A 17,901-nucleotide genomic window follows, 5' to 3' on the forward strand; every position below is an offset into this window, starting at 1 on the left:
GATCGAACATTGTTTCGTTCTGCTGTGCATGGAGTCGCTATGAGTCGGTTCCGACTCGATGGCACCTGACAACAACAACATATATTATTTTAAAGAGATTTAGATACATACAGTCTTATTCTGAGATAATTGCTATGAACTAACGTGGTCAGCCCTGACTAGATGCTATAATATAGAAATAAAGTTATAAAATGTTGGTGAACCTAAACCTTAAGCAGTAAGTAACATTTTATTAGGAGTCCTGATGTACTTCTGTGGGCTAATGTGTTAGAAGGCAAAGTCAGTTTGGATCACGAGGTTGGTGGTTCAAGTTCACTAGCTGCTCCTCAGAAAACCTATACAGTGTCACTATGGGTCTGAACCAAGTCAATGACACTTAACAACCACAACATGTTGTTAGTTGCTGTTGAGTTACAGAAGGAGTCTTATAACAAAATGTAAAGTTGGCCAGTCCTGGGTCAGCTTCACAATCATTGCTGTGTCTGAGTGATTGTGGCAGCTGCTACAGTGTATCAGTTCATCTCACTGATGGTCTTCCTTGTTTGTCCTGACCTTCTACTTTACCAAGCATGATGAGAGATTGGTCCCATCTAATAATGTGCCCAAAGTGAGATAAAGACTTCCCATCCTTGCTTTAAAGGAGCATTTTATATGTACTCCTTTCAAGACTGTCTACTTAATTCTTCTGGTAATTGATGGCATATTCAGTATTATTTGCCAACCCTGCAATTCCAATTCTCCTTTGAACTTCATTTTTGCATTATCTAGCTTTCACATGCATTAGGAGCAATTGAAAACTCCATGGCTTGAGTCAATTGCATCTTAGTTATCAAAGTGACATCTTCACTTTTTAAGATCTGTGTCCACATTTTTTATGTCCAACAAGGGAATACACTGTGCTTCCCATAATGCCTTGATCTGGACTCTTTGTTATCCAAGAATTTCAAGCTAGTGAAACAAAGTTGAAACTTGGAGACAGATGACCAATTTCTGTCCCACACAGGAGTTTATTTCCTAGTAGAAAAAGTCACCTACTTAGATATGATTCATCCCATCCTAGTGAATAGCAGATGAAACCTACACTGTGTGGGGTTTTGTCCTGTAGATCTACAATCAGTATGTTAAAATAAATAAGACTTGTCTCATTTTTGTGTGTGTGATTTATATTATATTATTCCTGATTTCCATGAATATTCCAGATATTCACATCACTGAGAATATGCTTCTATCATTTCAAATTTGGCTTCTATGAAAGAAATTTACCTTGAAAACAAAGATGTCTCACAAAGGTTGGATATGTTGTTAGTATCACTTGGACCAACATAAGTAACTACCATTGAGCACTCTTACCAAGCACTTTGACCTCCTTAACCCTTTTGGAGACACAGAATGAGCTTTTAAAAGTATTTAATTAGTTAGGACTTAATAAGTTCTTTTCAGAATTCTCCCAAGGCTCTCCATTCCTGCCCCATCACTTTTTTGAGATTTCAAAGTTTTGCTCTTCTCTTTCTATATTGTTAAGAAAAAGCAACAGCTAAGCCCAAGTGTTACAGGGAGTCCATGACATTGAAGTCTAAATCTCACATGGTTTTGATGTTTCCTTTTTGAATTTCAACTTCACATTTCTTCATAGGCTACATCTGCCCTTCTGACATTTGGTTTATTTCCTTTGAAAAGTTGGACTTAGTTGCTAATATTCTACAGAGATTTCTGTGACTTTTTGGGTTTGCTTTATTTTCATGGACCCTGTGGGGGGCTGTATTCAGCAGGTGGAGTGTGAAATCATGCACACAGCTGCTATTAATTCTACCGTTACACATCGAAGAATCCTCTTAGCACAGAGCTGAAAAGATATCTACCTTTTGAGTTCCCTGCATTTGTGGCAGGAATTTACAGAACAGTGACCAACTCACAGCCATTGGATGAGGGTTTTCAAAAGCATGAGTATTATAATACTTCATTCAAGTTAATACTTGTTAATGTTATAACTTTTTTTTCTTTAAGTCAACCCTTTTGCTCTTCCTTCCTATGCACCAATGCATCCTTCCCATCCATAGAGGATTTGTAGAATTGTGGTTTTCTCTTGTAAAACATGGAATTGCTTACAGACAGAAAAAGGAGAAAGCAGCATTTATTCAGGAACTGAGAGACCTCTGCTGGCTAAGTGGCTTGCTGAGTGCTTTTCTGATTTTATTACTGAGAAAGTAAGATCTACTGCTTGATCTCAATGTTAGTGATTGCCTTAGAATTAAATTATAAGTGATTTGAATGTTCAATGTGTGAAGATATTGAGCTCAAAGCAGCTAAAAGACTTACTAAGCGTATTCTAAATGAGTCCTGGTATAATGCTGTAGGATAAGCACTAGACTGCTAACCATAAGGTAGCTGTTGAAACCCAACAATCGCTCTTCAGAAATCCCACCCAGGGTTGCTGTGAGTCAGAAGTGACAGTATGGCACTTAACTAACTAAATTAAATACTGGTACCAACTCTGATGAGTAGATTTACATTGGTAGACATAACCCTAAAGAAATGCCCTGTCGGTAGATAACATTTCTGAAAGATAGATATACTGTTCTTCAACAGGTTCATTAAAGTAAAAGTATTCTCCTAAATTCATTTAACTTCACAGTGAGGCATGAGATGTGCATTAAGCTAGGCTGGTATTTATGAATACTTTTTAAGGAATATGGACTTAATATTGTCATTATCTCCTTTGAGGATGAGGAATGAAAATGTGGCTTCAATTGAAGCAAGAGAAATGTAATATAGTTTTTATTGTTGAGTAAGGGTGACCAGAAAGGTGGGAATTAAGTACTTTATTGAATTCCCTTGCTAGACTGTGACCAAGACTTGGTTTCCTAAGAATGTGTAGATAAACATCGAAAGGATGAATCAAGGATTTGAGGTTCTACAGTTCTACTCCCTTTGTATAACATTCTGTCAAGATGGAATCAGGCAATAAGAAGCAACTATGATGATAGTCTTGCAGGACAAAAATCACATAAGAATGATCTGTAAAACTTGTGGGAATGAAGTATAGTAAGGGATAGGCTAAGCTGTTGTAACATGTTGTTAGGTGCCATCAAGGTGGTGCTGACTCATAGCAACACTATGCACAATAGAATGAGCACTGACCAGTCATGCAACATCCCCACAATTGTTACATTTGAACCCATCTTGTTGGGGGTCTCCTCTTTTTGCTAGGTCTCCACTTTAATAAGCATGACGTTCTTCTCCAGATACTGGTCCCTTCTGACAACATGTGCAAAGAAGAAGAGACAAAGTCTCACCAGCCTTGCTTCTAGGAGAATTCTGGGTATACATCTTCCAAGACAATTTGTTCTTCTGACAGTCCATGGTACTTTCAATATTCTTCATCAGCACCATAATTCAAATGCGTTGATTCTTCTACAGTCTTTCATATTCATTGTCCAACTTTCACATGCATATGAGATGATTGAAAACACTATGGTCAGGCCCACTTTAGTAATCAAAGTGACATGTTTGCTCTTGAATTTTAAAGAGATCTTGTGCAGCAGATTTGCCTAATGCAATATGTCTTGTGATTGCTTGACTGCTGCTTTCATGAGCATTGATTGGGGATCCAAACAGAATGAAGTCTTCAGCCACTTTGTATTTTTTCTCCATTTATCATATTATTTATTGCCCAGTTATGAGGATTTTCATTTTATATTGAGGTGTAATTTATATTGAATGCTGTAGTCTCTGATCTTCATCAGCAAGTATTTCGAATCCTCTTGCTCCCAGAAAACAAGGTTGTGTCATCTGCATATCACAGGTTGTTAATGAGATTTCCTCCAATCTTGAATCCATGTTCTTCTTTATATAATCCAGTTACTCAGATTATTTGCTTAGCATACAAATTGAATTAAGTATGGTGAAAGAATACAACCCTGACACACACCTTTCCTGATTTGTAACCATTCAGTTTCCCTTGTTCTATTCTAACAACTGCCTCTTGGTCTATGTGCAGGTTCCTCATGAGCACAACTAAAAGTTCTGGAATACCCATCCTTTGCAATTGTATCCATAGCTTGTTATGATGCACACATTTGAATGACTTTGCATAGTCAATAAAGCACAAGTAAGCATCTTTCAGGTATTCTCTGCTTTCAACCCAGATCCACCTGATGCCAGCAATGATGATATCCCCAGGTCCATGTCCTCTTCTGAATCTAGCTTGAGTTTCTGGCAGCTCCTTGTTGATATTTTGCTGCAACATTTTGAAATATCTTCAGCAAAATTTTACTTGCATGCTATAGTAATGATATTGTTCTATGATTTTTGCATTCTGTTGGGTCACCTCTCTTTAGAATTAGCACAAATAAGGATTTCTTCCAATCAGTTAGTCAGGTAGCCCCCTTACAAATTTCTTGGCATAGATGAGTGATTTCCTCCAATGCTTCATCAGTTTATTGAAATATTTCAATTCATATTATATCAATTCCTGGAACTATGTTTTTCACCAATGCCTTCAGTTCAACTTGGACTTCTTCCTTCAGGACAATTGGCTCCTAATCATATGTGATCTCTTGAAATGGTAGAATATCGACCATGTCTTTTTGGTACAGTTACTCTCTGTTCCTTTTATATTTCTGTGTCATTCAATATTTTACCCATAAAATCTTTCAGTATTGCAAGTCGAGGCCTGAATTTTTTTCTTCAGTTCTTTTAGCTTGAGAAATGCTGAGCATGTTCTTCCCTTTTGGTTTTCCTGATTCAGGCCTTTGCACGTTTCATTATAATACTTTACTAGGTGTATGGATGTTGTCCTATCACAGACAGCATTGTAGCTAAGGATAGATCTTTAAATGTTCTTTTTGACAATGAATTCTATTCCATTTTTCTTCCACTCTTCATTCCTAGTCTGGTAATCCATATAATTGCCTTTTCACAGGACCAGTATCAGCCCTTTTCAGCATAATAATGCTTAGGATATCTGTCTTTTTGTGTTCCATTTAATTTTTTACAAGTTTCCATTTTTCTAGATTCATACTTTGTGCATTCCATTTTCCAACTGTTGGATGTTTGTAGCTGGTTCTACTCATTTTGAGTTGAGTCCCATCAGCAAATGAAGGTCCTAAAATGTTTACTTCATCTATGTCATTAAGGTCAACTTTACTTTGAGGAAGTAGCTCTTCCCCCGTGACATTTTGTGAACCTTCCAAGCTAAGAGGCTAATCTTCCACTTCCAGCACTATATCATACAATATCCTGCTTCATTTGACATGGGTTTCTCTCTATATATAGTACCTAAGATAGGTAGGGGAATGAGATTTTGTACTGTGGTGGTACACGACTGCTTTATTCTACAAAGTCACTCAAAGCCCAAGGCCAACAGGTCAGTAATTCCATTCTGAGCATATAGCTCCCATCTCTGAATCCAAGGCTGTTGTAATTGTTAAACCTTTTCAGTTAGTGAGAAGGGGATAAGAAGAGTCCAGGGCAAGCATTGTTAAATAAATAGTCTGGAAGTTGCTCTCATCCCATTTGCACATATATCATTGACTTAAACTAAGTCACAGGTCACCGTTAGCTGCAAAAAAAAAAAAAATCTGGGCAACATAGTATGTAGCTAGGAATACATGGGACCAGTAAAAAGAAGCAAGATTATGGTAGAAGTTTCTCTTAACTAAAAGTCAGAAAGGACACATATATACTTTTGGGGGAGACAGTCAGTTGTTTCATATGGATTAAAAGACCAGCAGCAGTATACACCACAAAAATTTTTGGTTCAGAGGACTAGAGCGGAGACTGAAGTGTCCAGCTGATATGAAGTGAACGGAGGTGTACAAAAATGCCCATCCTTGCAGATAGTACCCATTTGACCTAGCTTCAGTGGCTGGATGATCAGAACTCGACTAGAGGAAAAAGACTATAATCCACTACAATTTGATGAACTTTACCTATAGTTATGGATATAGTAGCTGAAAAGAGGGAACACATCTTTACAGGAAAGACCATTCCCACCCTCTTCATACACAGGGCTGTCAGGGATGGGCAACTTAGACATTGGCTACCCAAAATGGGTGGCGGTGGGGGGGAGCAACAAAGGCATGAAGTGACTGGCTTACACGTTTTTAAGAAGGAGCTTAGTTTCAGAGAGTGTGGAGGAAGGTAGAATCTCCACTGAATTGTTTCCAACTTGTCTAGATGGGACTGGTGAAGGGAGATGGGGAAAAGACTCTTGTGGTTCAATAGTAAATAATTGCTATCAGGACTGATTGTGAATGTTACGAATGTAAAGTAGATATTTTGTAACAAAAGGAGGGGAGTGGTTAATCTGGCAGTCCAGGAGCAGAGGACCCTGGGACCATCAAGGGAGAAGAGCAGAGTGCTGGACCCTATCCAGAGAAGCAGCAACACCAGAGATGGAGGCAGAGATAATGACATGAAGAGACAGAGTGGCTGGGGACTCTAGACTCAAGGAGGGAGAGGGGCTGTGTGCTGGTGGCCGGGGGCCACCCTTTGGTTGTTTGAGTTGTTATATATTCCTGAGCACTTTGTGTACATTTATAAAACAAAACAAAACTAACAAAAAGAAAACCAAAAAAAAAACAAAACAAAAACAGAGAGATTGAAAGCAAATGCTGTGGAATGATGATGCATGGAGGGGATTGAAATCTTTGCAATGAAACGAAATACGATAGAATGAATATAAAGCTGATGCTCTCCCATGTAAACTAGCACTCAATTCACAATAAAAACTTTAAAAAAAATTTTTGTTAAAGAAACAAAACTTTAGGTTCAGAGTAAGGTGAAAGGTCATATGTTTCTTCTAAAAGAACCTCTGTGAACTTGTACCCAGTCTTATGCTTTACATTAATATCTGAACAAGAAATATTTGCTCCTTTGTATGATCAAAGTTAACTGAACATACATTGAACGTATGTTTTTGTTTTTTCCCTTTGCCTTTCAATGTCTGTAGCTCAACCTAATTGGAGTCAAAAAATAAATGATATCCACGTAGCCATTGAAGAAAATGTATTTTGGGAATGTAAAGCAAATGGAAGGCCAAAGCCGACATACAGGTGGCTAAAAAATGGTGAACCACTGTTAACTCGGGTAAGCCAATGGTTGATAATTGTGCCTTAGTATTTATTGAATATAATGTTTTATGTGGACTTATTGCTATGGAAACAGGGAGACTGTGAGTTGATTCAAAAATAACATGCAACCAAATGCCTATAATAATGGAAAAAGTGAAGGTGAATTCTGTTGATGAATCATGTGGAGATCCATTTTTCCGCCTCCTTCTGTTATGTTTCCATTACTGTGGGAAAGGTATGCAGATCAAGAACATGTCATTTTGCTAAGATGTAAATCTACCAATGTAGAAGGTGAGAGCCAGTTGCTTAGCAAGTTGAGTGACTTCTTGACATTTGTTATGAATTAAATTGTGTCGCATCAAGATGGGTATTGTAAATCCTAACTCCTATATAAGTCCTGATGTGGCACTGTAGGATAAGCACTAGATTTCTAACCACAAGACTGGCAGTTCAAACCCAGTGGCTGCTCCTCAGAAATCCTATTCAGGGTCACTGTGAATCTGAACCAACTAGACTGCATATGTAAGTAAATGTAATACTATCTTAAGGAGCTCTGGTAGCATAATGGTTATGAGTCGGCCTGCTAACCTCAAGGTCAGCAGTTCGAAACTACCAGCAATTCCACAGAAGAAAGATAAGTCTTTCTTCTCCTGTAAAGACTTACAGCCTCGGAAACCCAATACTGGGTGGCTGTGAGTCGAAACTGACTCCACACTACACCACCACCACCACCACCAATACTATTTTGGAAAAGATATTTCTTTTGTTATGTTAATTTATATTAATGAGGTCATATCAGTGTCAGATGTCCTTTAAACCAATCACTTTTGAGATATAAAAGGAGCAGAGTAGGAACAAAAATATGGTATGACAAACAAACAAGGGAGGATAGATTCTGCATGAAGATCACTAATAATAATTATTATGATATGTTGGCATTTTCCTCTTAGGAAATGTTGCTGTTGATTGTTTATTGTTATTGTCATTAAGTACCATCTAGTCGGTTCCTATTCATAGCAACCCTATACTCTGAGGAGTGGCTGGTGAGTTTGAACCTCTGACCTGTGGTTAGCAGTCCAGTACTTATCCTACAGCACCACACCAGGACTCCATGCAAAATGTAGAGAGGAGGATATTTCAATTCACTAATTCAGTGAAACAGACAAGGATCTCGTGCCAGAGCAGATAGAGAGAGCCTTTCTCTAAATTTGAACTTCTAGCCTCCTAAACTTGAGAAAATAAATTTCTATTCATTAAAGCTACCCACTTGGGATAATGCTGTTATCATCACTGTAAATAACTAACACAGCATCCAAAGCCCCATTCCAGTATGGTTTTGTTATTCTTGTGTGTCCAGAGAGACTTCTGTACAATTTGAGGCAGTAAGTTCACCATCAAAATACCCACTTGGCCTCAAGCACATAGCAGTGACAGACTCAAGCACAAGATTAATGTCTCTGTGAAACATAAGTAGAGCAAAAACTAAACGTGATGAGTGGGACTGAAGTCAGCAACCCATGGGCATGGAAGCAAGTTATGGTACCTGGGAATTCAGGTGTAAAAAATGCTGTACTAAGACAGTACAAAGGCCAGGGGATTAGAGACCCTTTCCACCTGTTGCTTCAGATGAAAGGATCAAATTGCTGCCTTGTGTAATCGGATGCCACAGTGTAAGTGAGGTGTCAGAGACTGAGCCAGAGCTAGGGGACAGGTGTTGCCCTGTTATACAGGGCAGGACCTCCCAGAGGTTCTGACTCTACCTGTTTCTAGACTGGTGGCTCAGGGAACAAAATGGAAGCAGCCACAGAATTGCTAAACAGAAAGAAAAGGAAAAAAGCAAACAACTTCCATTCAAAATAAGCTTGCAAATCAGTATTCTGAAACACACAAGGAACAATCAATGGAGTCGTCCAGTAAAGAAAGAAAAATAGGTATGCTTAGGATGCTGTGGCTGTGTAGGGTAAGCTCTGGACTGCAAACCATAAGACTGGAAGTTTTAGTCCACCAACCGCTCCGTGGGAGAAGGATGTCATTTTCTGCTACTACACAGATTTACAGCCTCGGAAACCTTATACAGGGTCGCTGTGAGTCAGAACCTACTCGAGGGTCCCTAGCAACAAGGATGCTGAAAAGGAATCCAGGTGATGCCAGTGGTGAAGTGCTTGGCTGTTAACCAAAGGGCTGGTGATTCTTCAAACCCACCAGCTCTTCTCCAGTAGAGAAATGCAGCCGTCTGCTTCCATAAAGATTGCAGCCTTGGAAACCCTACAAGGCAGTTTTGCTCTGTTCTACAGGGTCCCTTTGAGTTGGAAAAATTTAACAGCAATGAGTTTTAGGATGCTCAGAGAAATAAATGAACGTACTAGATCCATAAAAATAAAAACAACATTTAAAAAATAAGCAGGTCGTTTTTCTTTTTTATAAAAAAACAAAACAAATAATAGAAGTATATCATCATTGAAATAAAAATTTCAACAGACTATTTAAATTTTAAAATAGAAAAATTTGAAGAATAGATTTGTGAATTGAATAAATTTCTATTCATACTATATACATTTTGTAAATGAGGAGTGCTGTATTATTATAATATTCCTAACACATTTAGAAAGTGTATGTCTCAAGCAATTTTAGCAAAGTATAACCACTGGACTGCTAACCACAAGGTCAGCAGTTCAAACCCACCAGCTGCTACTCACAAACCCTATAGAGCATCGCTGTGAGTCAGAACCAACTTGATGGCACTTAGCAACAACAACAACAACCTGGATTAACACTTCACATGTATTATGTCATTTTATGTTTGCAGGAGACTGTAGAAGGAAAGTGTAAATAATTATGTCCATTTTACAGATGAGTAAAAGTAAGACTGAGCCATTTGCCTAAAGTCACATTGTTAGTAATGGAACCTAGATTCAAATATCCAGAACTGTTGTTGTTGTTGTTGTTAAGTGTTGTTAAGTCAGTTCCAACTCATAGTGACCCTCTATAGGGTGTCTGAGGAATGACTGGTGAGTTTGACCCTCCCCCCTTGTGGTTCAAACCAGCTTTGTGATGGAGTACTTATCCTACTGTGCCACACCAGGACTCCAGAACTCTTTCCCTAGGAAAAGGAATGAGGAGGAGAATATGTGATACAGAGGGAAGAAAACCATAAATACTGTTTTGTTTTGACAATTAAAACACGATGTTTATTTGGCATTTGAAGAAAGCAAACCTGGATTCTTTCTTACACTAAGCTTTCTAATCCAGTTATCTATTATATTAACACATAAAGTTCCAAATTGCCAAATCAGCACTTTATTCTGTCTAAAAATTAAAGGAAATGTGAGGATGTTAAATCTGCCTGTACCCACTAAATTAAATATTCTACCAAAATGACCAAAATAAAGTATATCCAGTTATCCTCTGTATATTATTCTTTTTTTAGTTGCTCAAAAGTGGAAACAAATCTTTACAACAAGGATCATTCCCACTCCTATGGTACACAGAGTTGACAGGGATGCGCAACTTAGACATTGGCTACCAAAAGTGGGGGTCAGGGGGCTACAAAGGCACGAAGTGACTCGTATAAAAGCTTTCAAGAGGGGGAAGAAAAAAAAACCAACAACTTTTCTTCACTCTATCTTAGTCCGATTCTCTAGAAACAGACTCTCAGAAAGAGATTTGCATGCAGAAGGTGTATTTGATGGGAGAATGTTCTGACGAATATCACCTGCAGGGGAGGCAGGACTGGCCATGGGAAAGTTAAACAGTGATGTACTTGCAGCAGAGACCTCCAGAGAATGCAGAATCACTCTTCAACATCTCCAAAATTGAGGCATGGGAGCAGACAATGCACCAGTGTAGTAATCAGTCATTGGATTTGGGAAAGAGGGTATGACCTTGGGTTAGGCAACTCCCATCAGCCAAGGGCAGTTCCTGGAGAGAGATTCCGAAGTAAACTGACAAGACTCTTCTCATTGGAGGAGAGGGAAAGTTCCTTAATCATGAAAGGAGTATCTGGAAGGTGGAACCCACATGCACCACAAGAAGAGCATTGATGGAATACAGGAGTATACAACTAAAGGGAATGTTCACATTGTCGTTAAGTGTCATTGAGTTGGTCCTCACTCATAGCGACCTTGTATAGCATTTTCAAGGAGCGGCTGGTGGGTTTGAACCACATACGTTGTGGTTAGCAGTCCATTGCTGTTCTTGTAGCACCACACCAGGAGTAGGACCCCGACAAATAAGTCAGAATGAAGTGAGAGGAGAGAAAGAGCTTCGAGTGAGGAACAATTGTGTTCAATTTTGTTTTCCTTACTGTATTTTCCCATTGACTTCAAAAGTTTCACTGAAATCTGGTATTTTCCCAGGTTCCATGTTGAGATCCCATGTTTTGTTTGTTTTGTTTTTTTTGTGTGTGTGTGTGCTCAGATGTTTTCCTGCCTAGGCTTCCCAGAGAAGGGTACCTGCTCTAAGCATATGCCTAACCAACTGCCCAGACGTTAGTGTGCTGTTTTTCCTGCACCTTTTTCCTGCAGGTTGCTCAGAGCAGACACCCAATAGGAATGGGAATCATTTTGCCTCCTGCTCCCACCTCCTGTTACATACTTCTCCTCTCACTGTAAGAGAGCCTTCTTGGTACTGTGATTCGCACAGATATAAAAGCTAAAGTCAAACAAATTGCTCAAGTGGAGGTACCCAGCTAACACGTTTTCCTCCTTTTACATAATGCAAGGGACCTGAATGCCTGGATTTGATCAAAACCCAATAATGTGTCCACCCAGCTAAAATGCAACCCTGTGGCAAACAGAAACCCAGTCCTTTTTATATATTTTTTTTTGTTCTTCAAGTGGCAGGTCTTCTGAGGAGGAGACCTTTTGTGGTACTTATGAAAATAGATAACACAAGTTGTATATCCTCAGGCTGACAAATGAGAATGGTCTTTTGTTCCATACAGTAACTTGGCTTTCCTCAGGTTGGCTACCAACAGATGGTCCCAAGCTTTAATCATGTCACGAACAGCAATAAAGTAAGGCAGCGTTAAATTATTAATTTTTTTTTTTTTTTAGTAAACCTCAACCGATATTAAATGCTTGCCTCTGCATAATCCAAGAAGATTATAATCCTATTAACCTTCAGAGTGTTGCCTGCCCCTAATTTGAGTATTTTAAATGCTGTAAACAGTAAATTTGGTTGAATTTTTTCCCCCTAGTTTACATAACTCCTTAGAGTAAGTAAGCGTTTTGAATTTCAAGTTCATCTTTTTCAAAGGGATAGTAATCTGAATGGTTTCACTATTAAATCAGTGATAAATCAAGAGAATCCTACCATTTAAATTCCATTTACCAAGGATGTACTGATTGCTCTACTTAGCATCTGACCTGCCACAAATTTAGTTGACAGATAAATAGATCATGTTATGTAAATTGCTTATGTGACAGCTATTTTCTTCCCATTAAGTCCCCCCTTGCTCTAATGTAGAACTAAATTGTCGTAAAGGTTTCTGTTGTAGAAGGTCATTGTTTTCATGTTCCTTCTCTGCTTTCACAGGACAGAATGCAAATTGAGCAAGGAATGCTCAACATAACCGTGGTCAACCTCTCAGATGCTGGCATGTATCAGTGTGTGGCAGAAAATAAACACGGAGTTATCTTTTCCAATGCAGAGCTTAGTGTTGTAGGTGAGTCTTTATACTGAAAAGAATCACTAAACTAACATGTGGTTTGCCAAGCATAAATGCTCAATTCAAGAAAAAGGGTAAAGAAATTTTCAGGCTAAAGATTTTGCTCTAGAAACAAGCAATGAGTCTACCAGCAGGAAGAAGACACCACTTTCGGAATCCATCTCTTCCGATGCTTACAATGGGTAGTACAGCTCCCTTGGTGCTCATTTTTATTCCTCTATCGACCGTAGTTCTAAATTGAGCAGTGTTTCTGCAGTGCTTTAGAGTCTGCTGCTGCCGTTCTGATTTGGTGTGAACTTCAGCTCGGAGTGAGAAAGAGCTGACTCAGTTTGGAAAGGTTTATTTGAACAGCTGGCAGAGTGAATCTTGTTCCTCCTATACTTGGCACTACTTGGCCCACCCCTTCACCCACAGCTTTCTCAGTGTGCCTCTTCCTTCTTCCTCTTCAGCCACACGGACCTTTCTGCTATTCACTTGTGTCACCCTCTCTCCCCACCATCCTCTCTCCCCACTCCCCTTCTGCCTGGAGTGGTTTTCCTTCCTCTCCTTAATTTCAATAACTTCTTCCCATTCTTCTCTCTCACTTCACTGTTGCTCACTCAAGTCACTCTTCCTGCTGAATCGTTTTATACTTTCTTGCAACTCTTCCTTATAACAAGATCTACAGCTGTGTTATATCTTTGTTTCTGCTCTTATTTTGTCCTTTCCCTCCTCTGTAATGTAACTTTTCCATGGTGTCAAGGATCCTATTAGATTCAGTTCACCATTTCATTCTCAGTGCTCCAGGCAACACTGATGTGCATGCTGCATACTCAATCAATGTAGAATGAACGAATGTGCTAAGTGAATGAAGTAGTTGAGCGTCTCTTTAAAGAATGAGTTAATGAGTTAAATAAATACACAAGTGAAAGGATAAGTTGAGTAAATTGATGAGTCTATGGGCATTAAACATATTTTAAAAGTCCAGACTATCAGTTTGTATGTGTGCCTAGAAAAATCCTAACATTGGCTTCAAATATGGGTCAGAATCGACTTCACAGCGCTTAACAACAACAACAAGGAAAACCAGGATGATGATAGCCCTCCCCTTAAAAAAAAAAAGAGCAAATGTAAATGATTCTGATACTCGCTCTTCATTGAGAGGACATGAGCGGTGATTATGATCCTTAGAAAAATCATAATCCAGAGATTCCCAGTAAGAAGAGAGAGGCAGCGTTGCAAGGGACCCTGATGATTGGCACAGTGTCAAAGTCCTGACTTCCCATCTACAACACCCTTCTTGGTGCCTAGTATGTGGCCTTTGCATGTGTAGGTAGCTACTCCCCAGGTGATGTGCTTCCACAAGGTGCAAGATGAAAAGGAAAGGGAAAGGGTCCATAACTTCTCTTCTCATCCTGTCCTTCAGCATGGCCCAACAGCTCAACAGGAAAACAAAAATCAGTGAGAGCTCAGGGGGCTGCACAAATTCTTTTTTCCAAAGAGCTCTAGGAACCACTCTGTGCTCCTTGACTAATAATCAGCCTTCTCAACACTATTGTATAAGCCTGACCTTTTGGAAAGGTAAACATACCTGCATATTGTTGTTGTTGTTAGGTGCTAGTGACTTGTCTCCAACTCATAGCAACCCTGTGTACAGCAAAATGAAGTGTACATAGGTTCCAGCCTGTAGATGCGCTAACAGTAGCCTAGTCTCATCCAGGACTAAAACAGTCATTTCACCCTGTGTAGGTTTGCTCTAATTATTGATACTTGCAGATACTCTTTGGAGAATGATTCATGATGTTAAATTGCTTAAAAATTTCCTCTGGAAAAACATGTGTTCCCTTTTTAACCGTGTGCTATCAAGTGGATTGTGACTCAGAGTAACCCTATAAGCCATGGTACAGTTGCTCCCGATGCATTTAGACTGCTGACCTTTGGTTAAGCAGTCAGTGTTTAATGTCCTGCACACCAGGACTCCAGTGTGTCAGCTAGTTGTAGGAATAGTTAAAGCTTGAGAGACTGTGGTCTAATGAACAAACCATGTTGTGCTAAAGCCCTCCCAATGAGTATTTGCCAATTCATAAGGCTGAGAACCTTTTTATAATTTTATGAGATTTTGTCAGTCTCTTTATTAAAGTAATAAAATATGGTAATAAGAGATGATCACAGTATTATGAAAAAAACTAATTATTGTTATCTATAATAGCTACATGAACCGACTCCATGACACTAAACAACAACAACATAATATCTACATACACATTTCTGAAAACTATAAAATATACATATAAGAAGGTAATATAAGTTGAGAAGTATTTTTGATGGATATGTGGAGAATTAGACAATCAATACTCTTTGCTCAACCCTTTCTATACCTTCCCCTGCGTTGAAAGCCTGAGATTTGGGCATCGCTGCTCCAAGTTTTACATGCTTAGATTTATTTCAAATCATTTCTAATTGGAACTGTCTAATGCCAAATGAATTCTTGATCCTAGTCTTTCAAGTCATTTTCTTGAGTCCTCCAAGGGTGGCAAGAAACTCCTGAGAAGTTTACAACAATCCTGATCACAACCATGTTTAACATTAGAACAGAAGGGAGATACCAGTGAATGGAACAAACTGGAAGTAAAAATAAAGCTTCCAGGAATTCAGGAAATGAAGTTTAGCTAGTGGGCAGAACTGGCAAGCAGAACCTTGAGCAGTACTTTCTATATGGAAAGTCAGAAGACCAAGAATAGTCCAGATCGCAGTGAAATGACCTGAACAAAAGCTCAAACTTCAAAAGCAAACCAAGGAGAGGCTCATACACGTACATCATCCCTAATGTTTTTCAAATATGTTAACTGAATGTATGCTCTGCGCTTTGTGCTCTTTTAAAGAACTATCTCTATGGGGTCACAGTGGGATAATGTGCTTGACTGCAAGGTCAATTTGAGCCACAAGGTCGGCAGTTCAAGCCCAGCATCCACGCCTCGGAAAGCCTATACAGAATGGCTATGACCAACTACATGGCACTTGTCACTTAACACCACCACCATACGGGGTCAGAATGACAATACAACCTGAAAGGGTCGATGGGAAACATAGGGGCAGTGATTGAAAGTGATGTTAAAGGAGGAGGAACAGTTCAGAAAGGGAGGGTGAGAGAATCCCTGCTCAACGTGAAAAATGTCCTCCATGTCATCAAACTGTGCGTGTAGAAATGTTGAACTGGTGTATGTTGTATTGTGTAAATACTCAACAATAGCAGATAAATAAAAATCATAACTTTTTTTTTATTCAAATAGATAGGTAGAGTTTAAACTTGAAAGAAAATGATGGAAAATTGAGACCTGTTTTAGAGAAGCTTGAATGATAAGTTTACGCTTTTCCATTTTTAATATCCCATTTTCCCTTCTAACCGTAACATCACTGAGGTGAGGGTCATTTAGGTTTTGAGTTGGTAAATTCCTAACATCCATCTTAAATGAGTGAGAGGAAGGCATTTGACTATTTAAAAATACACTAAAATGAATGGCTGTTAGTTGAGTAAATTGTAAAAGGATGGTCTACTATGAGTCTTTTTAAAATTTATTTAGAAAAGCATTCATTTGACTCTTGAGGAACAAATAACTGCTATTCAAAATCCTGGTGAGGTTTAATTGAACAAAAAAAAAAACAAAATGGAAACAAGACACTTTAGTATGTTGTTGTTAAGTACTTATCATACAGTACCACACCAAGATTCCCATGCTTTGTTAAAAGGAAGGGAAAATTTTTTTTTTTAATTTGTGTTTGTTCTACATATGAATCCTATACCAGGATCTGGTCATGTTAAATATGCGGTTTTCTTCAGAGCTAAGTAGTTACTGCTAAATTATAAATAAGAGATGTGTGGTAATATAGGATAGGCATTGAATCAGAAAGTCTGTTTGAACAACAAAGTTGATGGTTCAAACTCACCAGCCACTCCTCGGAAACCCTACACAGAGTTGTTATGAGTCATAACCAACTCAGTAGCACTTAACAACAACAAAAGGAAGCATATAGGTGTCCTGGTGTGGTGTTGTAGGAAAAGCACCTGAGTGCTACCTGAAAGCTTGGCGCTTCAAACCCACTAGTTGCTCCTCAGAAACCCTATAAAATATCACAGTGAGTTGGAACCAACTTGACAGCACTTAACAACAACAAGGAAGGATATGGGGAACCCTTATAGTGTAGTTCAAATCATCTAGCCAAGAAAGACGTGGCTTTCTGCTCCTGTAAAGATTTACAGCCTCAGAAACCAGATACTGGGTCACTATGAGTCAGAGGCAACACAACATAAGCAGCAGGAAAAATAGACTTAATGTTTTCCCCTTGATCTTGTTTTGTATGTTCTGTCTGGGCATTTATTGTGTATGTAACATACCTATATTTAACGGATTGAAACTGCTAAATAATAAAGGAAGATGTAGAGTGATTTACTCACTGGATGGACAAATGCCAAAGAGGTCGGTATATTAGAGTAGGTCTGGTTTGGAGTACATAAATAGAAGTGCCCTTGTTTATAGCTAGGCTATTAGCATTGATTACTTATGATTCCTAAAGTAACTGTCCCCAAACCTTTTCTCCTGTGCTAATGGAGTCCCATTGTGGCACTGCAGGATAATGCACTGGAACACAAGGGCCATTTGAACTGCAAGGTCAGTGGTTCAAACCCACCTTGGAGACCTTATACAGAGTCGCTGTGAGTCAGAACTGACTTGATGGCACCTAACAACAATTTCTGTTAAAGATGAAGGTCACTCGTGTGGCATACTCCTGTGGGCAGTGCTGGGATGCTGCCCAATTTTCTAGGTTAAACCACAATTCCATCCTTTCTCTCACATTTGTGAAGGAATTCTGACCTGGAGTGAGTAGTCTACTGACCACCACCACAACAATCGTTGAGAAACTCAATCTTCTATCAATAATATAAAAAATAAGTTAGGCATTTGTTTAAAAAGGATAACTTTTCTAATACTTCCATGCATGTTTACTATTTGTGTTCACTGAAATAATCATACAGTGACAGGGACTGCGAATGAATTGCCAAACATGAAATTTTCTGTGATATTCCCTACAGAATGCTTATGCTATGTTTGTTGATGTTGTTAAGTGCCATCTGTTGTTGTTGTTGTCAGGTGCCATCGAGTCGGAACCGACTCCTAGCGACCC

The 17,901-nt window shown here is 38.9% G+C and overlaps 1 protein-coding gene across 2 annotated transcripts in view; it reads left to right on the forward strand.

Annotated features, from left to right (window-relative positions):
* Nucleotides 1-17,901, forward strand: part of CNTN4 (contactin 4) — a 1,030,428-nt gene that overhangs the window by 711,623 nt on the left and 300,904 nt on the right. For both annotated transcript variants that reach the window (XM_006868663.1, XM_006868662.1), the window contains 2 exons: nt 6,953-7,089; nt 12,609-12,738. In XM_006868663.1, coding sequence (XP_006868725.1) covers nt 6,953-7,089; nt 12,609-12,738 — 267 coding nt within the window. The remainder of the gene's footprint in view (nt 1-6,952; nt 7,090-12,608; nt 12,739-17,901) is intronic.

This window comes from Chrysochloris asiatica, unplaced genomic scaffold (genome assembly GCF_000296735.1).
Source record: "Chrysochloris asiatica unplaced genomic scaffold, ChrAsi1.0 scaffold00121, whole genome shotgun sequence".
Taxonomy (NCBI): domain Eukaryota; kingdom Metazoa; phylum Chordata; class Mammalia; order Afrosoricida; family Chrysochloridae; genus Chrysochloris; species Chrysochloris asiatica.